Source organism: Petromyzon marinus, chromosome 2, assembly GCF_048934315.1.
Source record: "Petromyzon marinus isolate PM22_M1 ecotype Great Lakes invasive population chromosome 2, UKy_Petmar_22M1.pri1.0, whole genome shotgun sequence".
Taxonomy (NCBI): domain Eukaryota; kingdom Metazoa; phylum Chordata; class Hyperoartia; order Petromyzontiformes; family Petromyzontidae; genus Petromyzon; species Petromyzon marinus.
In genome coordinates, this window is record NC_133668.1 from 22062472 (window position 1) to 22087454 (window position 24983).

Here is a 24983-nt window from a genome sequence, read left to right on the forward strand (position 1 = left end):
CGTGCACCGAGCGGTTGGCTGCTGAGGCAGGGGCTGTAGCCCGGTCGATGATGCGCGTGCGTGTGTGCGTGGCGCCGTTCCGCCGTCGCCCCGGATGGCACCGTGGCAACGTTTCCAGTGACGGCCGGTGCGGCAAAAAAGGGCAGTGCGCTTTGTCAAGGCGCATCCGCTCGCGAACTTGCGGCCACTCTTGCCAAGCAAGTGGCATTGCAGAAGAGGTGCCGTCACCCGATGCCTTCCTCACCTCGCTGAGATGCTCCTGGGAAGGATCACCTTTCAGATTTATTTGGATGGCCTGAAGATCAAAGCCGTGATCGTAACAGTGATTCGTTCGTCGGAGTGAGCATCTCTCTGTAGAGCTCACCGTGTGTGGATTTCTGCTTCACGCTCTGTCGGTGCGAGATGGGTCATTCTAAAATTACTAGAAAATGCCTTCACTCCTGCCGAAACTACTGCCGGTTTCCTATGCCGGGGTTAAATTCACATCCACTAGCTTTCCCCGTTGCTTAAGTTTAATCCCACACCTTCTTACCCAATTGGCAACCAAATCCCCGTGCATGTTTGAATCCCAAACAAATGTGTGACTATTTTTCGGCTTCATTTATTAGATTTGTTTACATTCTGCAATTATTTTGTTCCTCTTGTTCAAGAAGGCAAGTGCAATTTATTTGTTTAATGAATACTAATTGTATTGCCAAACTGAGCTAATAAATCGTCAGCAGCAGCTGCAACACACAAGTACAACACGTGCTGACAGTCACGTACAGCTTGTGATTCATCTTTCCACCTCCTACGTGTGTCTTTGTGCTATAATGTGCCAGAGAAAGGACGGCGATAATCCACAGCAATTTGTGCTGAAAATAAAGATTTCCCATTTGGACTGCACGCATCTCGAGTTTGCTCATAATTTTATAATCGACCATAATTTATCAAAAAAAAGCAATGCACCGTGTTAATTAGGCTAAAGTAAAATAAAAATGCACGAACCACACCGTTAATTCGCATTATTGTGCTAACATCAGAAGCTGCTGACCCCATTGCAGCCAGTAGTTATCTTTAGAAATTACGTCTTGTTTATTGGCTCATGATTGTTAGAGATAGGGGCATTGCCGATGTCTAATATATAGGGGTAACAAAAGGCAAACTGAGGCAATTGGTAGAAATTCGCCATTCCTCTGGCGGGACTCAGTCTCACCCGGAGACAATCTCTATTTACTCCCCCTAAAGTTGTACTCCAAATTCGATTTAACTTTGGAACCTACCAATTATAAGTTGGGTGTCCAGCTTTGCTAGAGGGATCTAGCAGAAGGAAAGAAGTGAAGGCCAATGTTGTTGATGGCATCAACAACATGGGCCACGATGTTCTCTCTATGTTGCACTTCTTTTGCACCGTACGCAGCCAACCTGTGCTGATCGGTGGGTGCGGGGGAAGAACAACAACAAACTAACCACAAAAAAAAAACCAGTTCAGCTCAACAGGTGGGTGGAAAGACAACACTAAAAAAGCAGGTACCAACTCTTGACATGCACCGGGCCCCCTGCGACAGGACGCTGGTGATGGAGCGTCAGCCGCCGCAGGTGCTCAAGACGCAAACCAAGTTTGGCTGCAGCCTGCGCTTTCTGGCCGGAAGCAAGCTGGAGCTGACGGGGAGCCTCCCCCACGTGCACGCCACCATCGTGAGCGAGGCGCAGGCGCGAGCCCTCCACGTCGGACACCACCCCCGCAAGTGAGCGCACGCGGGGGGGGGGGCAGTGGGGCCGGGGGGGGGGGGCACGTGTTCTTGTGCGCATGGAAAACGGCACAAACAACACAGCAGACAAAGCAACTCCTTGCCCACAATGTGGGTGCCCCATGCTGCCGCTCAGGGACTGCGCTCTCACCCCACACGTGCACGGGGAAACGATCGCTGCTGCTAGCCGTTATCCGCAGTCATCGCCATTAACGGATGGACAGCCGAAGGTGTAGGGAGCGGGAGTGCGCTGGTCAGCGCAACTGCGCCATGAACCCGGCGAGCCCAGTTCGTTTTCCGGCTCACGGCTAACGTCAGCGACGAGTATCCGAGCCGGTCACAGGCCTCCCCGTGGTCGACTCAGCTTTAAATGAGTACCTGGTGTGTGTAAACGTCAGCACTTGAGAGACAAAGGTTGGCCAGGCATTATGTTTGGCGACCCACCCCCTAGGTATTCGCAAGTGCTCACTCACAGCACTTGCCGCAAGAATCTCTTGCAGGCTATATAGGGGAACGGCGCCTTCGTGTGGGGGAGTGGCATTACAGTGATTCATGCGCCCTGCAGCAATTGTGGTTACTTGGGTTTGATTTCCAGGCGACGAATGATTTGCAGCTGACGAATATCTGACCTGTTCCTGGGCCTCCCCTAGGTCGACTCGGCCTCAAATGGGTTACCTCGCTCGGTGCGTGAACATGCACACCGAGGAGACGAAGGTGGTCAGGTGCGGTGCACCGTCTGCCTCACAGCGGCTGTTAAATATCCCGTGACATCACTTGAAAAGAGAGTGCCCCACATGTGCAGGCGTGAACTGCATCACCTTGTGCGCCACAGGGCCAGCTCCCAATGGGGATCCCCTGAGTTAGATTGCTGCAGGACAATGACGTGGTTGAGATGAGATAGGATTCATGGCCCTAGAATTGTAATCCTTATGGATAATGTCGTGGCAAGTACAGTCTTAGCCTGCCCTGGCTCATGTTGATGATGATGATGATAAAAGTAAGTGGGCTTGGGTAACGCATGGTCACAAGAAGTGGTTGATGACCGGTAGTCAAGGGATGGAACACATCTGAGAACACGTCAATTGAGCAGCTGGAGCAGTGATGCAATCAGCAATCGTGTGCAGATGCCAGGTGAATTGTTGCGTCACAGTATCGTGAGGGATAGCGAAGGCTTGGGGAATACTTCATCCAGCAGTGGATTGATCATGGCTCACGATGAGAGTGTCTATCTCCCCGGTCAAGCGGGCAAGTGGACAAAGCCAATAGAACTTCCACACAGTCTCCACATCTGATCAACACATTTGACTTCCCGCAAAGTTGTGCTCGGCTTCAAACGAGTGCCTGGTGTTATAGGGAGTCGTAATTCTATAGTGGTTTGAGTGCTGCATCATATTACTCGTCACACATTTATACCCTAGTGACCGTAGAGGCAAGTGCTTCTTTGTGAGCACCTATTAAAGTGTGAATGGCGCAGGAGTGGTCAGTGGTGTTACCACAACCATGCCCAAGTGCCTTTGTCTCCAGTTTTGACATTGAGGCACTCATTTTAAAGCGGAGGCAACGGAAGGGGATATCCTGGGAAGAGGTTTTCGAAGCAATTTGTGCGAATTATGTTCCGGAGGTTTTGCATTGAGACACAAAGCCTCCAGGGAGTACGGACACGCAGCGGTTAACCCCGTGCCCCTACCTACCGGATATATGTGGGGGGGGGGGGGGGGGGGAAGAGCTTCATAGCTTTTCAGATTTCTCCAGGATAAATCCAAGTTCTGCTTCTGCTCCCTTCAGCGAGGTGAGCGGCGAAATCCACAACAACAACACCGTCATGGAGTACCAGCAGGGCTCTGGAGCGCTGATGGCAAACTTTCGTAGCATGGTAAGAGTGAGAGTGGGTGACCAAACCGTTGTGGCCTCCAGGCCATCCTCCATCCCCTTCACCTGGGAAAACACAGCCCAAAGCCGTAAACACACAAGGTCGCACAGCTTTAAACAAAACAAAAAATTAACTTGCGTAGAATCTGTGCCTTTAAATGCACGGCACGTGTATTTGATTATTGACTTACTTCGGCCAATATTCAGAATGGCTACTGTTTTTTTCTAACTAGCTTGTTTGCCCGTTCTTAGGAGGGAAGCTGAAATGTTGACGGGAAAAATTGAGCGGAGTTTAATTGTTGTACCTCGTGTGAATTTAATGGCAGTGAATCTTACGCGAAAGTAAATCTCGTAAAACACTCCACTGCAGTTCACTGTAGCACTGTATTAATGGCAGTGATTCTTGCACAAAACTACTTCATAAAACACCTCACTTCATGTCACTGTAGCACTGTATATAAACTGACCTTCAATTTGTTCAAATTCACTTCTCTGATTCTTTATTCTCTTCTGCTTTCGGTCGCTGGGGTTGAAATAAATTGGGATTCGATACAATATCTGGAAAAATCACCGATGAATGTCTATTTTACCATAATGTAGAAGCATAAATTAGACTTCCCTTTTGCCTCAAGTGCTGAAGAAATGAAGACACCAAATCCACTTTGTTGCTACGTAGAATTATTCATTAGATTCACTTTCAATAAAGAAACGTCAAACTTAAAGAGAATTTGCGGGGGGAAAAAAATATCTTTCCGCTCCATCTTCTGTGTGATTGTAAAAATCTACCCGCTCATGAATATTCATGAGGGGGGAGGTGCGGCATGTGGAGTGACGTCACGAACGTTACACACAAACAGACATTCTTGGCTCATTATAGTAGTAATTCGAAATGGAGTAATTTTTTTTTCCATTACCAAATCTCACTAAGAGTAAAAGATACCAACACATTGTGCAATGTATTACTTTGCATTTATTTAGTCAACTGTGTTGCATTTATAATCTAGGTTTTTTGGGGGGGTTAGATCATGTAAATATATAAATGTTGTGTCGTTAAACCCGCCACCACCCGACGCAGCCAATTATTTGTCACGTAAACAGAACGTGGCCAATTCGTTATTAGTACAACACGCCGGTGTGTTGGAGAGCCTAGCCACAACATTTACAATCTGAGTTACGACATTTCGCCAGTAATTACAACTAGCTTCATCAGGCGACGGCCAGATTTGTGGATAAATCCTCCTGTTTTGTTCCTTAAATAGAGGGAAAGATGTGACGACGTCACTTGTGAGCCCTGCTTGTGCGAGGTTGGGGGGGGAGGGGGGGGAATTAATGAATGCATATTAATTAAAATGGGCATCCATTGCCGGTTGGGGTTTTCATATGGTAATCAACGTACATTATGCACGGTACATTTGTGGTGGTGTTTCAGTGTCAAGCCCTCTCCAACCTCTAGTTCAGCTGGGTGCCACTACAATTAACAGCCATCAACCCCACATCAAAAGGCTATCATTGTTTTTTTTTTATCCTGGCTGGAAAATAACTCAGAAATGAGCACAACTTTGCGGGAAGTCAAATTTGTCGATCAGATATTGGAGACTGTGTGGAAGTTCTATTGGCTTTGCCCACTTGCCCGCTTTGAGCGGGGAGATAGACACTCTCATCGTGAGCCATGATCAATCCACTGCTGGATGAAGTATTCCCCAAGCCTTCGCTATCCCTCACGATACTGTGATGCAACAATTCACCTGGCATCTGCACACGCATGCTGATTGCATCACCTCTCCATCTGCCCAATTGACGTGTTCTCAGATGCGTTCCATCCCTTGACTACCGGTCATCAACCACTTCTTGTGACCATGCGTTACCCAAGCCCACTTGCTTTTATTTACAGTTCAAATTACGCATTTAACCTCCGTACGTTCTCTAATCCACGGCTTCCCCTTTTTGTCTCTCAATGTGCGGCACAAACACACACATATTGCACCCTAACAATTCGCAATGTCACCGCGATCCTCCCATAGTGAACCATGCTCTTCTTCTTAATGTTCCCTTGCGTTACCCTTTGGTCCCCATTAGTTCGAGTCTAACCCTTATTGGGGCCTCCTTAGTCAATCAGTGTTGGCTTGTCACCCACAGTCACGTGATTCCCTCACGGGCTGTTACCGGTTTTCAATGGTACGACTGTCACGCGCGACTGATGACCCCTCCCTGGTGCTGCTGTCCGGTCTCAGCTGCTGAAAAAGATTCGACGCTCGGACCGACGTGGCTCGGAGTCAGTCACCGAGGAGAAGTTTGCAATCCTCTTCCAGGCGACGCTCAACACTGGGGACGGCGAGTTCCTGCTGCACGCGCAGGTGCAGCACGCTCACGACGCACCTACAGCAACCGCACCGTTCAACCACACCGTTCAACCACACCGTTCAACCACACCGTTCAACCACACCGTTCAACCGCTCTGTTCAACCGCACCGTTCAACCACACACCCTTCAACCACACCGTTCAACCACACCGTTCAACCACACCGTTCAACCACACCGTTCAACCGCACCGTTCAACCACACCGTTCAATGGCACCCTTTAACTGCACTGTTCAACCACACGGTTTAACCACACCCTTCAACCACACCATTCAACCGCACCGTTCAACCACACACCGTTCAACCACACCGTTCAACCACACCGTTCAACCGCACCGTTCAACCGCACCGTTCAACCACACCGTTCAACCACACCGTTCAATGGCACCCTTTAACTGCACTGTTCAACCACACGGTTTAACCGCACCCTTCAACCACACCATTCAACCGCACCGTTCAACCACACACCCTTCAACCACACCGTTCAACCACACCGTTCAACCACACCGTTCAACCACACCGTTCAACCGCTCTGTTCAACCACACCGTTCAATGGCACCCTTTAACTGCACTGTTCAACCACACGGTTTAACCACACTCTTCAACCACACCGTTCAACCACATTCTTCAACCACACCGTTCAACCACACTCTTCAACCACACCGTTCAACCACACTCTTCAACCACACACCCTTCAACCACACTCTTCAACCACACCGTTCAACCGCACCGTTCAACCACACTGTTCAATGGCACCCTTTAACCGCACCGTTCAACCGCACTCTTCAACCACACTCTTCAACCACACTCTTCAACCACACCGTTCAACCACACCCTTCAAACACTCTGTTCAATGGCACCCTTTAACCGCACTCTTCAACCGCACCCTTCAACCACTCTGTTCAACCACACCGTCAATCACACTCTTCAACCGCACCCTTCAACCACACCGTCAACCACACTCTTCAACCACACTATTCAACCACACCGTCAACCACACTCTTCAACCACACTCTTCAACCACACTCTTCAACCACACCATTCAACCACACTCTTCAACCACACTCTTCAACCACACACCCTTCAACCACACCGTCAACCACACTCTTCAACCACACTCTTCAACCACACCGTCAACCACACTCTTCAACCACACTCTTCAACCACACCGTCAACCACACTCTTCAACCACACTCTTCAACCACACCGTCAACCACACTCTTCAACCGCACCCTTCAACCACACCGTTCAACCACACTCTTCAACCGCACCCTTCAACCACACCGTTCAACCACACTCTTCAACCGCACCCTTCAACCACACCGTTCAACCGCACCCTTCAACCACACCGTCAACCACACCGTCAACCACACTCTTCAACCGCACCCTTCAACCACACCGTTCAACCGCACCCTTCAACCACACCGTCAACCACACCGTCAACCACACTCTTCAATGACGTGCGACAATCAGACGCTGCATCCACAATGCCTCAACCACGGGGCACTGTCCACACTCGCTGACCATTTGCCACAGCACAAAACTTAAGCACTCAACAGTGCGTCAATTAAAACTGAAATAAATTCTTAGGCCGACAATCCACGCATTGAATCGTGCGTGCGAGAATCAATTATTTATGATTCATTATTTGCAAAAATGGCACGCTAACGTTACAATTAAGCCAATGAAGCGAACACAACTTTTCCGAATGAGAAACTAAGCACAAACCATATGGTGTCCGGGCGTAGCACTGGCTTCAACGTCGCTTTGTGCTCGTGAAGAAGCACCTCTGGACTAATGAGGCAAGGTCAGGTCGAGGTACCACACATTTATTTAACACATTTGCTGTGCTCTTGTGGTGAGGGGTAGTGTCGTGGCCAGCGTGCTGCTCTACACAGCTGGCAACCTGAGTTTGATTCTCGTTCACGGCCAATACCAGTGACAATCATCTGAACTGGTCCTGGGCCTCCTCTAGGTTGACTCGGCCTCAAATGGGACAACGGCAGACGGTTTTGGTGCTGGCCGGCCACCGCCTCGTGTGCCGTGCCAGCCTTTGTAGGTGCTGCTCGCTAACAGCACTTGCACCCAAAGGATGTTAAGGCTCTATGGGGAATCTTGGTCTTTGTGTGGTGTGTGTGTGTGTATATTGCTCTGTGCCAGGTGCTGTCCTTACCTGTGGTGGTGATCGTCCACGGGAGTCAGGAGAACAATGCCACAGCCACAGTGCTGTGGGACAACGCCTTCTCCGAGCCGGTAGGCCTGGGTTTGATTGTCCCCTTTAGTTTTGCCGAGTTCAAATGTCACCGGGTTACATGCTGCACATAAAATACTCACCCAGCGTAAGCTGAGCCATAGCGCCTTCAGTGACGGTCGCATGAGATCTCGTGTCCGCCTCGCAACAAAACCGAGTTCCTTTGAAATTTCTTTCCGAACAAGTAAATCGTACTGATTTGGTAATAAAAAAAAATTGCGATCGACAAAATAATGAGAATCATTGCTAAAGTTGCCGCGTGTTCCCCGTGTATCCCTGTGCGCCGCGCAGCGCCGATTGCCCTTCCAGGTGCCAGAAGCAGTGCCCTGGAGTCGCCTCATGGCTGTCCTGGATAGCAAGTTCCGCTCGGAGGTGGACAGCCCCACGGGGCTGTGCACCGACAGCGTGACCTTCCTCGCCCACAAGGCCTTCGGCTATTCAAGCGGGGGCGAGGACCTCGCTGACCGCGCCATCTCCTGGGCGCAGTTCAACCGGGTAGAGAGCAACATGGAGCACCAGAGAGATGTCTTGGTTAATGCCGATGCTAATCAGACTAAATTGATAATATTGGTCGCGAAAGCCTACGTGTTAAACAGACTAAAGCCATCTGGCTACCATGAGAGATTCGTTCATGAGGCTATCCACATATACAAGCACAGAGACAATTTCAACCGAGAAGATGGATTCTGGCTTAGCAATCATTGGAAGGATTTGGTAAACCATTTCGGGTCTTAATTGATTGTTCACGCTTACGGTGGCTGTCAGACAGCATACATTAATTTTTCGTCTCCCCCCTCCTCTTTTCCGAACATAGATGGACTCGTCCATCTAAACAAACTGTCAAATCGCTATCCGTGGTGCTAACGTTTAAAAATATATAAATACAAACTGCCACTTCTTTCAAATTTTCTTGCCGTTGGTTTTCAACCTGATGATGACTGCTTGTGTTGCAGTCGAAACGTTGTGAGAATTTTATTGTTTTATATATATTTTATTATTTTATTGTTTCCCTTCAACGTGACTTTACCGAAAGAACCAAGAATATGAATCACTGCAGTCACGAAAGCTTTAAGTCAAAATTTAAATCCACTCAATAAAGAAAAACTATTTTTCTTTGACCAGGTAAAGCACACAGAGCTATACAGCTCTTTATCAGAAGCGAGCTGGCTTTCACAAATGATAGCCCAACGAAGTGGCTTATCACGTGGAAATGTATAGCTGCCAAATACTCTGAGCTCATGTTTCTAAATGTGGAGGGAAAAACTGGAGGACCCAGAGAAAAATCCATGCGACAACGGGGAGAAACACGCAAACTCCAAATATACAGGCATCAGGGTCGGGATTCAACCTACAACCTCCAGGCGATGGGAGATAACATCTCGCCACCGCTACGCCAATAGTAATCACATCAGCAGTACTTAAGGCAGCACAGTGAACAATCAGCAAGGCTGCCTTGCGCAAGTGGTTCTGGGTTAGACCTCAATACCCATTTATACCGCTGCACGGGGGATGGGGCTGAAGGGATTCAAGAAACTTGCCTATTTCTTCAAATGCCACTTTGGGCGATCGAACTGACCACATCCGGAGTGCATGTTTAGTGTGCTAACCACGACACCATGGCAGCATGAATAATATATAATAATATTGTAATATATAATACCCTTTCTTTACAACCAGGAAAACTTACATTAGTCTTCAGACCTTTTTTTCAGGAGTTATTTAGCATTTGGGCATATAACTTAAGTGTTTGGAGAAAAACCCACACATACGAGGGGGTAGAACTAAAATCTCCACACAAGTACATTTAAGATTCCATCGGTGTGCCGCCATATCCTTGCCACCTTACAGCTCAAGCCCACAAACAGCTGGTATCGCGACCCCAGTCTCCCATCGAAGCACTTGCCAGGTTCAAACTCTGCTTAGCTTCTGATTAGAGAGATTTGATGAGATTGCGAACATTCACAGTGATTTGGCTTTAGGCTTAATGGACTTAAGAGTTAGGGTTGTCATTGACAAGTACGGACCGAAATCTCTCACCACCATTGCCATTCACACAGTTGTACTTCCGAGGGTAATTAGAGGACTAACATTGCAGGCGATGGCCCTTCTGCTGTCGTGCAGGAGAACCTTCCCGGTCGCACCTTCACCTTCTGGCAGTGGTTTGACGGTGTCATGGAACTCACCAAGAAGTACCTGAAGAGCCACTGGAACGACGGGTCAGTGTGCAAGTTCCTCGTGACGTCATTCCGCAAAAACCGTCTGGATTTTGGCTTTGTATGGTGTTGCTGAGTCTGGTTTATTTGGTGTGGCTTAGTCTTGTTTGTTCGGCGTGCCTAAGTCATGGTAAATCCAGCAGTGGATTCACCATGGTGATCGATGAGGAACACAATCCTGCGGAGGGAGCTGGTAGGAACGTTGGGTTGCTCGGTCAATGGGCAGGGTCAACGGCGGCACCACGTGGTGTATTCCGCAAATATGCCCGACTGTGAGGGCGGGCACAAGCCGGCGTGAGTAGGTTAAACGTTGAGTTTTATAAGGGCACCACGGGGTGACCAGCCCCTCCCCACCCAGCCCCACCCCTCCCATCCCCCACCCAGCCCCACCCTCCCCACCCAGCCCCTCCCCACCCTCCCCACCCAGCCCCTCCCCACCAACCCCAACCAGCTCCTTCACCACCCTCACCACCCAGCCCCTTCCCACCCAGCCCCTCCCCTCCCCACCCTCCCCTCCCCACCCAGCCCCTCCCCACCATCTCCTCCCCACCCAGCCCCTCCCCACCCTCCCCTCTCCACCCAGCCCCACCCCTCCCATTTTTGGATGCACGACGGACGGACGGACACAATAATCCCCTGTGGGCTGGTGTAGTAACCAGGAGGTTCCTACACAGTAAAATGTAATTTCCGTGGGCAAGCGGCAGCTCTGCTGGACCTCCTGACGCTGCTCGTGTCGCGTGGGCTCCAGGGCCATCGTGGGTTTCGTGAGCCGAGCGCAGGCACAGGACATGCTGTTGTCACTGCCCGTGGGGACCTTCCTGCTTCGCTTCAGCGACTCCGAGATTGGGGGCGTCACAATCGCATGGGGGGCGCAGATGCCCGGTCAACCAGGTGAGCGGTTCTCGGGAGGCCGAACATTTGTGCTACTTCACCCCACCGCCTGTGTGTGGAACCGGCCTTTTGAGTACGAGCGAGGGTCTTTTCCACTAACACTAGAGTTGGGCTATATGGGCAAATCCAAATATTGGCGATATCATACGAATAAACATAGTGATGTTATACAGTGAGGGAAAAAAAGTATTTGATCCCCTGCTGATTTTGTACGTTTGCCCACTGACAAAGAAATGATCAGTCTATAATTTTAATGGTAGGTTTATTTGAACAGTGAGAGACAGAATAACAACAACAAATTCCAGAAAAACGCATGTCAAAAATGTTATAAATTGATTTGCATTTTAATGAGGGAAATAAGTATTTGACCCCCTCTCAATCAGAAAGATTTCTGGCTCCCAGGTGTCTTTTATACAGGTAACAAGCTGAGATTAGGAGCACACTCTTAAAGGGAGTGCTCCTAATCTCAGCTTGTTACCTGTATAAAAGGCACCTGTCCACAGAAGCAATAAATCAATCAGATTCCAAACTCTCCACCATGGCCAAGACCAAAGAGCTCTTCAAGGATGTCAGGGACAAGATTGTAGACCTACACAAGGCTGGAATGGGCTTCAAGACCATTGCCAAGCAGCTTGGTGAGAAGGTGACAACAGTTGGTGCGATTATTCGCAAATGGAAGAAACACAAAAGAACTGTCAATCTCCCTCGGTCTGGGGCTCCAGGCAAGATCTCACCTCGTGGAGTTGCAATGATCATGAGAACAGTGAGGAATCAGCCCAGAACTACACGGGAGGATCTTGTCAATGATCAAAAGGCAGCTGGGACCATAGTCACCAAGAAAACAATTGGTAACACACTACGCCGTGAAGGACTGAAATCCTGCAGCGCCCGCAAGGTCCCCCTGCTCAAGAAAGCACATATACATGCCCGTCTGAAGTTTGCCAATGAACATCTGAATGATTCAGAGGACAACTGGGTGAAAGTGTTGTGGTCAGATGAGACCAAATGGAGCTCTTTGGCATCAACTCAACTCGCCGTGTTTGGAGGAGGAGGAATGCTGCCTATGACCCCAAGAACACCATCCCCACCGTCAAACATGGAGGTGGAAACATGCTTTGGGGGTGTTTTTCTGCTAAGGGGATAGGACAACTTCACCGCATCAAAGGGACGATGGACGTGGCCATGTACCGTCAAATCTTGGGTGAGAACCTCCTTCCCTCAGCCAGGGCATTGAAAATGGGTCGTGGATGGGTATTCCAGCATGACAATAACCCAAAACACACGGCCAAGGCAACAAAGGAGTGGCTCAAATAGAAGCACATTAAGGTCCTGGAGTGGCCTAGCCAGTCTCCAGACCTTAATCCCATAGAAAATCTGTGGAGGGAGCTGAAGGTTCGAGTTGCCGAACGTCAGCCTCGAAACCTTAATGACTTGGAGAAGATCTGCAAAGAGGAGTGGGACAAAATCCCTCCTGAGATGTGTGCAAACCTGGTGGCCAACTACAAGAAACGTCTGACCTCTGTGATTGCCAACAAAGGTTTTGCCACCAAGTACTAAGTCATGTTTTGCAGATGGGTCAAATACTTACTTCCCTAATTAAAATGCAAATCAATTTATAACATTTTTGACATGCGTTTTTCTGGATTTTGTTGTTGTTATGCTGTCTCTCACTATTCAAATAAACCTACCATTAAAATTATAGACTGATCATTTCTTTTTCAGTGGGAAAACGTACAAAATCAGCAGGGTATCAAATACTTGTTTCCCTCTCTGTAGCTACCGGTATCATAGCCACTGTAATTTCAAACTCTGACGGGTATCGCTTAAGAAATGTTGCATTGGTACTGCTCAATATAGGGATATCTTTTTTCAAATACAGGGTAACATAAACAATACCTGGCACTAGCCAACATCAGGGTGTTCCCTATATCGAGCAATAAATTAACGTTTACACGACCTTGAAATATTGTGAAACCTATAATTTATTGGGCAATATGCAATTTTATAATATTACTACACACTCGCTTATGTTAAAGCAACATATCTCATCATGATGCCCCTCTCGTGAAAATGTGTTTATTGGATGAAACTAATTGAGACTAATGCTAATAATTCATTTCAGCAACTTTTCTTCGCCAATATCACTTTGACCCCTAACCCCTTGCAAACAATACCACATCTAATAATCATCACCACCACCACCACCACACACCTGTATTGCTCACTTAAAGGCGCAATTGATTGGTGAGCATAGTTAAATGTTTAAATAGTGAGATGAGGGCATATTGATGGGACAGTGGAGCAGTACCTCGCATCCAGTGCTGGGAGTATGGCCGATCTGCCAAATGCTCCATGAAGGTGCCCCTGTTCGGTAGCACCCTCCCCGCATAGCCACAAGTAAGGGTGACTCACAGCTGGGGTTTCGCTTGGTGGTAACAGGTTTTTTTTTGACCGAGTTGCCATGACGACGAGATAAGTTCTTTATGATGCTTTTGCATATTTTTCCGAGCGTAGTTTGCTCAGCCTTACTTGAGTACTTGGGTGGTGTGTGTATGTGTGTGGGGAATGAACGGTGGTCCGCGTGTTGTGCTGACTGCACCACCCAATATCGTGTCTTGTTGTCGGCCTTCAAAGGTGCTCGCCAACAGAACTATCCCCAGCAGTGTGTATCACTACATGAGAAATCTTTAACGTTGTAAGGCAGCGGTGGTGCAGTAGTTTGCACAATGCTCTATAGTTGTGGCGACCTGCCAAGTGGGATCTGAACCTGCTCCTGGGCACCTGTTCTTGCAACACCAGCCCATCGTGGGCCACGACAGCCTCAATAGTTGCTCATTAACAGCACTTGCCTCAACGGTCTGTATAGCTATATGGGGAGTCTTTGCCGTTTCGTGTGTCACCTGCAACCCAGCGGCCTACACAATCTTAATCCGGACCTGGGTTTGGCCGGTAGACGTCATGGATGCTTGCTCTATCAGGGCCTTCGCAACATGCTTTATTTGAAGTTCTCTCTGTGGGTTTTGGATCATTAAGATATATTAGTGAGGGGTGCTACCAGCCCCTCGTACACACCCCCATTCGCCGCTGTGGTAGATGTGAGCATGCCATGAGGGTAATCATCTGATTTCAGCCCTTCCCCCCAGTGGCAATGCTCACAACACACCACAGTGATTATATCTGACACCACAAGGAAGTGGGGGATGGTTGTTTTGCTAAGCGCTAGCCTGGGATATATAAAAAAAGAAGTGCACATAGCCTGGCACAGGTGCTGCAGTGATCTCACCATCTCTTAGTGTAGCTAATGACGGCTCTCCGATGTGTGTGTGTGTGTCAGTGTGTGTGCTATGCGTATAAGGGGGAGTGACGATTATCTGAACCCGTCCTGGGTCTTTCCCTAGGTCAACTTTAGCCTCAAAATGAGGCAAAGCCGACCATCGCAGTTGACCGGGGTTAAGTCGACCATTGCCGTTGCCGGTCTTCATAGGTGCAACCTCACTAACAGCACTGACCCAACGGTGATCTCTGTATTTGCGTCGTGCGCGTACACGCCAGGCGAGCGAATCGTGTGGAACGTGAAGCCGTTCACGGCGCGCGAGCTGGCCATGCTGCCCCTGGCTGACCGTGTGCGGGACCTGGACAGCCTCCAGCTGCTGTACCCGGCCCGGCCCAAGGACCACGCCTTCGCCAAGTACTACAGCCCACCGCGTGAGTACCAGACTCGGGGAGACGCCACGTGCCCACGCACGCAGCCGCAAGAGCCTCGCCGTGAGCGGCGGCCAGCGCTGGGCGTCACTGTGTGCTGAGTTCGGCAATTTTTTTCTTCTTCTTCGTCTTCTTCTTTCTAGTCTAGACTGTGCAGGGCGTGTGGGAAAGTACTGAGTGAGTGGGTGAGTGAGTGAGTGTGTGGGTGAGTGTGTGGGTTAGTGGTGAGTGGGTGAGTCAATAACAGCCTGTGGAATGTTAGTTAAGTCTCAGCCTTTCAATTTCATGTCATCATTAAATTTAAAAAAATGCTGACACTGTAACGAGTGTCGTTTAGTCAGCATAGTGTATATATATGACTACTTCCAGTGTTAAATATCAGCATTTCTTATGTCAATGACGAAGTGAAATCTAGAGAGACGAAGCCTCAATTAAAGTTCCACGCGCTGCCATTGACTAATCTTAGACTCGAAAATAACACGTTGAATGCTGATGAAATGATCACCGACCGCACGTCCCCAGCAGTGACACGAAGCAGAAGGCCAGCAAGGTGCACGTCACGATGAACACATGCTGCTGCCTCAGCGGATGAGGGGTCTGTTTGGTTATCTGTGTCTGCAGAGAGTTTGGGGGGGGGAACATAACCCAGCAGTATTCTTGGTTCTTTCGGTAAAGTCACGTAGAAGGGAAAAAATACAAAAATATATAAAACAATATATATTTTTTATTTTTGGGATTTTATTGTTTCCCTTCTACGTGGTGACTTTACCGAAAGAACCAAGAATATGAATCCCTGCAGTCACGAAAGCTTGAAATCAAAATTTAACCCAGCAGTGTTAACAGGTATCCATGTTTTTTTATCATCAAATCACTGTATCATAAATAAGCAAAATATAACCTGTCAGCTTCATGGCTGTGATACAGCAGTCGGTGTTGCGTGTAGCAAGAATTACGTCTTTGTTTCCACACCAAACAAAGGCCTCGTAGAATTCACAACTCTTTTCAGGAAAGTCCTGCTTTGGATGTCAGTCCAGTTGCTGGAGTACCCCTCACAGCTTGGAAAACGCACACACATACTTGCTCTGCTGCCTTCAGCAGGCACTTTGCTAACTCCATAGCTTGGTGTCTCACCATACGTCCATGGTTTTTGTTCGCATCACAGCATTGAACACTCAGCCCAGCGCAGGACGAATATGAATCCGTGCCACGGTCGAGGCTTGGTTTTGTTTCCCATGCATTGACTCTCTCTCTCTCTCGCTCTCTCTCCCCATGTCAATTCGCAGCGGGAAATAATCTCAATGGATACATTGTGCTGGGCATCCGCCAGGTGCTGCCAGGGTAAGGCGCTGCTTCTGCGTGTGAATATGCCCTCACTGAGCAGTCTGCGGCACGCCTCGACTGCATACAAGACCTGTGGCTACTCGCCACTGCTCACGTGCATGCGCACATACCGAAAAGAAAAAGATCCCCTCCCGTATAGCCTTAACAGACTGCTGGTAGTGTTAAGCGAGCACCTATGAAGGCCGGCACAGCGCACGAGGGGGTGGGGGTTGCCAGCCGCCTTCGTCTCCCTAGTGGCGATGTTTACACGCCGCACCGGGTACTCACCCGCTTGAGGCCGAGTCGACGTAGGGGAGGGCCCCAGGACCGGTTCAAACAATCGTCACCGGTGGTGTTGACCGTGAGCGGGAATCGAACTCGGGTCGCCGGGTTCGTAGCGCGGCGCGCTAACCGCTGCGCCACCGCTCTGTGACACACACGCTTCATCCACATAGACACATGAACCGGTCCTGGGCCTCCCCTAGGTCGACCCAGCCTCAAATGAGTACACGGAACGGTGTTTAAAAACATCGCCGCTAGTGAGACAACAGCGGCCGGTGATGGTGTTGGCCACCCACCCCCTCGTGTGCCAGAGTGCCGGCCTTCATAGGTGCTGCTCGCTAACAACGCCTGCCCCAACAGTCTGTTGAAGACTACACGGGGGATCTTTGTCTTTGGAGGGTGTGTGTGTGTGTGTGCGCTGTGCACTCATTTGCATGCGGCCTGTGCCCGCTGCAGGTTCTCCATGCTGCCCCCGGGGCTCCCGGGGACCCCCTGCACCTCGTACGCGTCGTCTGATGACACCGCCGTCGCCGCCACCGCCGGCACCAGCGCCACCGGCTCCCCGGGCAGCACCGCGCGAGCCCTCTTCACCGGCTTGGGTCACAACTGAGCTGGCGCAGGGTGCATCGCGTCACGGCGCGTCACGTGACGCGCCCCCGATGGACACGCATCCAAGGTGGAAACCGGACAACGCTGCCGATGGCCGGAACGAGGACCTAATGGGCTCACGCTTGCCGTGTTTCTATTTCACACCTGCGTCCAATGCTTGTCGGGAAGCTCCAAGAGCTGCCGCCGATGCGACGGATGTGAGCGTCAATCTACCTTCGGCAAGCCTACCAGGTGTCGTCAAGGACCGAACACTTCTGCCACCATTCCACGGCGCGATGGACCGCGCCACGCGAACAGCACCAGTTCTGAGCCCGAATCGCAAACACCGCCATGCTGCGGCACGGTAGAACAATGCCCGGGGCTTGCCACGTGGCGCTATGATGCAGGTGACCGCTAGAAAGCCTCGCCACAGCACTTTGTAACACACTTTGCGGCACAAAAAAAAACACCACCAAAAATTCCGCGCTCAAAAGACAGCGGTGAACGGAAAGGTACTTACTGCTTTCGTGGGCAAACCACGCAGGTTCATCATTTTCTTTGCACATAAGTGGACTTGTTTACTTTTGACCACGGAGCCTCTAAAACACAGCAAGACCTCTCATTTCTATCTATAACATGAGCAGCTCTGAGCGTTATCAGGTGGGTACTTTAACTGGAAAAAGACTTGACAGACAACACAGTTTTCAATTACTCTGGACTGCGTGCTGTTAAAAACCCAATTTTTTTCTTCTTTTTACCAAAATAAATGTCCATAACAATTTTACCTCAGGATCATGCAAACATACAATGCAGGAACCATGCAATGGTTCTCGTGAAAACAAATACCAGATAATGATGAGAGTACAGTAGCACAGAACGTCGACTGGAAGCCACCATCGGATTTGTGGGCTAACTGGAAATGGACATCCTCGTTAAGAAATGACTCGGGACTTTAAGCTCAGTGTAATACACATATTTCAAGAACAGAGAGCTGCACTAATGCACCCCTATACGATTCTTAGAATTATATGCAAGTGCTAAGGACTCGCAGAGCTGAGCAGCCCTATTTAGCCTGAAGCAATTGTTGGCGTCGTTATGGAGAATATAAGTAACAAAATAAATATTTGGTAGTTATCTTTGAAAGTGAGCCTTGAGAATGTGTGTGAACCTTGATAACTTTGAGGTCACACATTTCTTTTAGGAGGTGTACACCCGTCCGTGACCTTCCCAGCATATGTGCTGTCTGGTTATGAAGCAGACTCGTGATATTTAACAGTATTCTTGTGAAATATAAAAAAGCGTGTTGCTATTTGACCTAGAGCCATTCACTTCACAACACTTGTTTGGTGTGCCCGCAAAGATGACATGGAAATGGCTGGTGGGATGCTTGGGAAGGGAACAAGCGGTGCACAAGATGACCTTTCAAAGAAAATGCAACTCTATACAAATGCGGAATTGTGTGTAGCATCTTGTCGTATGGTTTTCATGAAGTGGCTTAATGCAATCTGAAAGTGAATTACAGGGTTTGTTCGAGTAGACTTATTTGATGGCCTCGGGCTCCCATGTGGATGGGCCTGCCTCGTACCATAGCAGCTGGCGCGGATAGCGTGTCACTTTTGGGAGGGGCCTTAACGAGCGCGGTTGATGATTTTCAGGGAAATGTCGCTTGTCAATTTGAATTAAATCGAAATTGAATTGCATAGCTAAAGTTAACGATAACTGAGGTGGCCCTGCATGAATGTAAGTGGCAATGTCTTGCGGCAGTTTAAAGAATAAAAAGAGGGCACACTAATGGATATAAACTAATTGCCTGGCTAAAGCCACAAAGAGTAACACGATGGTATGCTAATAAAATTATAAGAACTGTCTGGCTAAAGCCAAAATAATGAAAAGGAGGGCACTGTAGTGGAATTCAAATAAGTTCCCGGCTAAGGCCATGAATGATTAACGAGGGCATGCTAATGGTTATATGATGTGCATTGTTAAAGCCATAAAACATGCAAAGTGGGTATGCTAATGGTTATATGATGTGCATTGTTAAAGCCATAAAACATGCAAAGCGGGCATGATAATGGTTATATGATGTGCCTTGTTAAAGCCATAAAACATGCAAAGCGGGCATGATAATGGTTATATGATGTGCCTTGTTAAAGCCATAAAACATGCAATGCGGGCATGATAATGGCTTTATAGCAGCGATGGGCAACCTCGACCTGTTAGTGGGCCACACGAGCGGGCTGTCCACGAATGACCCCACGCATCACCCAACAGACCCTGAGACCAAGCCGCCACGAGTGGCTCAGGTTGCCCACCACTGATTTGTTTTTATCGTCTTGTTGATCATGCCCCCCAGCCTTCTCAGTTCTCTCAGAAGGAATTGCAGTGGCAGCGGGTGCTTGACATCCACGTGTCGTGACGCCAATTGTTGTGCGCGTGTCCGTCCGTGCACGTTTTAACGTGTGGTGCCTGCTAAAGTGCGAGCGCATCGGTGTGTAGTTCGGTCGCACAAGGCGACCCTTAAGACAATTCTGTCCGGATCAAACCTGACATGCTTTCATCGGAGGTAACATTTGATTTGTGCCGCAGTTTAAGAAGTGGTTTTTAAGGTAAGCAAAAACAAAGTGCCAAACCAAACAAAACGCAATGTGAACGTGACGGGGTGGAGTTGGTGGTGGGGGGGCGAATGTGTGGTTTTATGTCTTTTTTTTAAAACAATAATGTACTAAGTGGTTGTGAAGCCACATTGTTCTCGACGCCACACTGCAAAGCAGTTGTGGCGCGGTACGGCGTTGTGTTCTGTCCTGATGTATTAAATATATCGCACGCACGTCCGTGGAACCGCCTAGGCTTTCGAGGCAACGCAACGGCGAATGCTAATGCCAGTTAAAGGCCCTTGCTAATTGTGGCCCTTGTGAACACGGTCCAGTTTTTACACGTTGGCAATTTTTACGGGCAAGTTCAGTGAACTTCATATGCTATATCAGAGGTGCCAGAATTATGAAGTTGGAAAACCCGCCTGGCGGGAGCGATGGTATGTTTCGTTTGTCATTGAGTGGCAGTGGGGAAGTTTGTGCAATTACAATCGAATAATGCAGAAATCAGCTGATTTTACATAATACATTACCCGGCCACAGCTGCAAATGTAAACAAAAAAAGTGTCAAGGTTAATTCTGATATTGGCAGCAGTTATAAAGGTTTGCCTTATTACATACGACATTTATACTGAAGGCAGTGTGAGTCCATCTATCCGAGTTTACGGGCCACACATGAAGCTGGATCCTGGTATCAGAGCACTGCCTTACGAGCGGAGACCTAAGCTATTTTGTATTATTATTGTCATCATCGTAATCATCCCTCCAAGCATGGTACTATGTGGACCACTTGATGTGATGTCAACCGTGGTTGTACTATGGGACTGGCTCCCACCTCTGGCTCTGGATCCACTGGCTCCCACCTCTGGCTCTGGATCCACTATGAAAAACTGCATGTCACTCGTCAGAGCATGCAGTCACTTTGTTTTCTCTTGTTTCACGATTACGAAAGGTTAACTCCAAGCCACACACACCAATGCTGTAAAACTCAGGTCAAAGGTAACATTATCACAAAACAATATCAGGCAATTTTGTTTTACTTCACCGGATATTTATGTTTTTCTTTAATTTATATTTTCTGGGTGCCAGTGTTAAAATAAATGACTTAAAACTTTAATAATAATAAAGTTTTTTTGTATTGTGTAACTGTGTGGTATTCGCTAACATTGCATAATCTATATTGTGTGCTGTATTATGCGTGTCCATCATTCCCCATCATTTAACATTGTCATGCCTACAGCTTGCCAATGACTAACACTGCATATTACCTTGATTTAATCTCAGGTTAAAGCCAATGCTTGCACCACTAAGCTGATCAGTGAAACATTGCAACAGTCCTACCTTCACCAAAACCGTATACTAATGCCACAATAAACAATGCTATTTAGTTTTAAATTTTGATTTAAAGCTTTCGTGACTGCAGGGATTCATATAATACAGTTATTGTTTCCCTTGTACATGACTTTACCGAAAGAATCAAGAATGTAATACCATACTCTTTGGTTCTATTGGGTAAAGTCACGTAGGTGAAAATAAAATAACAAAAAATTACGACGTTTCGGCCACAACACAAGCTGCCTTCATCAGGTGAAGGGACGAGGCTGTCTGGAGGACAGCGCTGGAGTGAGAGAAGCCACGCTTAGATCACGGCCTTTAAGCTGTGTGAGAAGAAAAACACCAAGCGCCTTGACAAAGGAATTAGCATATAATTTAGCATTGAAATGGCTCATTGAAACAGCTAAGTTAAAGTATACACATCCGCGGAGGTACCCCTTGACAAAGGAATTAGCATAGAATTTAGCATTGAAATAGCTGAGTGATTAGCTTGTAACTGGTCACAGAAATAGCTATGTTAAAGTCAGAGCATATACATTCACCGAGGCACCTAGTACTCATCAAACAGGATAATTTAGCGAAACACAACCACGCTCAGACAGCGGACCTTTAAACTGTGTGCGAGCAAACAAGGTGTTCCGACAAAGAAATTAGCATAAAAATTAGCATTTGATTGGCGGATTTTAGGAAAGAGGTGGTGTACGTGCCGTTTGGCGCGGGGGGGGGGGGGGGGGAAAGAGGGAAGTTTACTTATTGATGGTGTGAAAAGGGAATTTATAAGAGCTGCGAATTGAAGGACATAATGCTATTTAGATTTATACAGCATCTAAATGTGACAACATCTCAACTTACTCTCGACATAGAGTTGTTTTTTTTAAACGCGTTTTTAGCTCGTTTTGGTCATCTGTCAGACCATACTGTTTGACCATACTTCACCATGCTAGTCATCACCTGTTGGTGAAAGGGAGGCCATGACCCATTCAGATAAAACTTTCCACTTATGCCATCCATGGTCAGAGACCAAACTCAGGTGCCCAGGTTCACAGTTCAGTATGCTAACCGCGACACCAGCGTTCCCCAATAAAATGGTTAGAATTGTGAATTAATGGCCATAACAGACAATAGGTTCACCAAATATGATAGCTGTTTTTTTTTCAGCTATAACTTTTCCTGTCATTTTATTATTCTGTGACCCTCTTGATTTTCCGGCACTAGAAGGTTGGAAAGCCTGCGTGTCAAAGCCAAGGCCTCATTGTGGATTACGAATGAGTTTTGCTTTCCATGCAGATCTAATTACTGGCTTTGTGCTTCAGTTAGAAATTGGTATCCGAAGCCTACCCTGGGCCTCATCAAGGTCAACTAGTTTGCAAAAGGTTTTCATCTGGTAAATTACTTTCAGTTAGTTATGTCCTTCAATACGTATTCACACTAGCACGAAATACCAAGCAGCCAAGTGCTATGACTCTCAGTACTCATTATATGAAGTTACAGTAAAACCTTGGATTGCGAGCATAATTCGTTCCGGAAACGTGTTTGTAATCCAAAGCACTCGTATATCAAAGCACTCGTATATCAGTTGTGATCACGTGACGCTCGGCAGATAAAGCGTATACGTACTACTCGTATTGCAAGACCCTCGCTCGTTTATCAAATTAATATTTATTTCAAATTTTTGCTCGTCTTGCAAAACACTCGTAGACCAAGTTACTCGCGATCCAAGGTTTTACTGTATATATACACACCTATCTTTTCCTGTAAACCATCAGGGATATGTTTGCCAATTTAAAATACCAAAAATGAGCTGATTTATTGATACATTTTTTTAGCCCACTACACACGTCTTCATTATACCACCCGTACGGTAATACATCCGGAAACAAACTGTGTTGAACATAAATCTTGAGGAAGACGAGGCATTTTAAATTATTAGTTTTTTGCATTCAGCAAAATCAATGTCTCGCCCTTAGTGGTTCACCGGCTTCACATGAACTTTCTACAGTAGATGTGATTAATATCCCCAAGGATATGATTCTTTAGGCTCGGTGGGTGAAGGGCATATATCTAACTGGTAAACAGATTTTATACGTCAGATTGTATGAACAATATGATTCATAATTGGTTTCTTTTGGGCTAGGTTGTGTAAAAATGTCTGTCGTAAACACTCCTCCAACCAGCGGAACATGGTACCTGTTTAGAAATGTTATAAAATTGCTAACAACTCCGGTGGCGCTGCTAAAGCGATAAATGAATTTAGCACGCGACACATTTATTAACTGGCTGCTGTTTTATTTGACCAGGCAAGGCCTACTGAGCTATATATCTATTTTCAGAAGCGAACTGGCCACAATGATAACGAAGTGGCTTGTGGACATTTATAGCAGTCACAATACTCGAAACGCTTTTCCTTTTTTTTTTACACGACCTTACCCAAAAGAAACCAATTATGAACGGTAAATAGATGTTCCCACCAAGGGGAACTTGCCCCCCTTTACCTCTACACATGTTGGAAGACAGCCATTTAAACCTGAAAGCTCGCTCCACCTTGGCGAAGTTCATGGAAAAACAGTGACTGGCTCCGTAAAGTTGAGCTGGACCCCAGCCAGCGTCAATCGTACCCTACTCGCGTAAACGAGATCAATTTGTCTTGTGCATTTGAATGTGTTGGATTGGCATGAAGCGGAGTGCACTGCACTTATCAGCCAGAAACACATTCAGCTATCTGAGGCAAAACTTGAGTCTCAACTTGCGTTATTAGAAAACTTAATTTTTTGGCATTTCACATTTGTATGTAAAAATAAAGGTGCAAACATTGGACAACACACTTTGTATGCACAACATAGATTAGCAGGCTCAGCTGGGCAGGTGTGTTTAATTTGCTCAATTAGGACCCCATGCATTCCACAATTATGCATCAGTATTTATGCATTAACACATTTTATAACGCAGATATGCTCAAATACGCAAAAGCGGCTGCACAGGAGAGTTCATATCCACCCATGGCTTTGCGTGTCTGCATGTGCCCAATATCCGGCCACTTTTTTTGTTAATGCATCACGACCACAGTGGCTATTCCTGTTCCTCCGTTGCGTGTTTTTTTTTGACGACATTTGCCTAGCCTTGGTGGCCACAGCTGGCTGGCAGACAGGAAACACGCGCGTGCTGGGGGCCAACAGCGGGAAAAGGCGGTCCTAGGTGGCTTCGCCGTTTGGTTTCACTCCAGTCAGAATGTGCGTTAGGGGGAGCGTCTTCGGAGTGGAGTGTGTTGAGTGTGCATGCAATTGTGGATTGTGTGCAACGAATGCTCTTTCTCATTGCGCGTGCACGTTTTAGGGTTTTACAGGTCACTATTGGGCATCTTATGAACGGTGTGTTAAAAAAAAGGGATATACATGCCTTGAGTGTACCGTGAAACGCAACCACGCCGTGCTAGAAAGTACCACGTTTCAGTTTCATTTCATTTCAGTTTCATTTATTTTGGTATATAGCCCTGTGAGCCATTCGGCTCTTGAATCGGGTGCAACCGCAACAAACAAAAAACACAAAAACACGAACACGAAAACATCTTAAAGTGACTATGTGATTATATCATGTTCTTTGGTTCTTTCGGTAAAGTCACGTAGAATGAGAGTAAAATAATAAAATAACACAATTACATTCTCACGACGTTTCGGCCACAACACAAGTGGCCTTCATCAGGTGAAAGGAACAAACCTGTCGGGACGACAGAGCTTCAATTGACGACAGAGCTTCAATTGAAGCTTCAATTGAAGCTCTGTCGTCCCGACAGGTTTGTTCCTTTCACCTGATGAAGGCCACTTGTGTTGTAGCCGAAACGTCGTGAGAATTTAATTGT

At 47.6% G+C, this 24983-nt stretch overlaps 1 protein-coding gene across 1 annotated transcript in view; it reads left to right on the forward strand.

Annotated features, from left to right (window-relative positions):
• LOC116945041 (signal transducer and activator of transcription 5A-like) overlaps positions 1-20941 on the forward strand; it is a 56320-nt gene extending 35379 nt beyond the window's left edge. Inside the window, exons 8-17 of the mRNA XM_076071495.1 lie at positions 1548-1727; positions 3516-3603; positions 5831-5953; positions 8118-8210; positions 8500-8703; positions 10330-10424; positions 11170-11312; positions 14865-15017; positions 16298-16352; positions 17073-20941. Coding sequence (XP_075927610.1) covers positions 1548-1727; positions 3516-3603; positions 5831-5953; positions 8118-8210; positions 8500-8703; positions 10330-10424; positions 11170-11312; positions 14865-15017; positions 16298-16352; positions 17073-17226 — 1288 coding nt within the window. The 3' untranslated portion in view covers positions 17227-20941. The remainder of the gene's footprint in view (positions 1-1547; positions 1728-3515; positions 3604-5830; positions 5954-8117; positions 8211-8499; positions 8704-10329; positions 10425-11169; positions 11313-14864; positions 15018-16297; positions 16353-17072) is intronic.
• The last annotated feature ends 4042 nt before the right edge of the window (positions 20942-24983 follow it).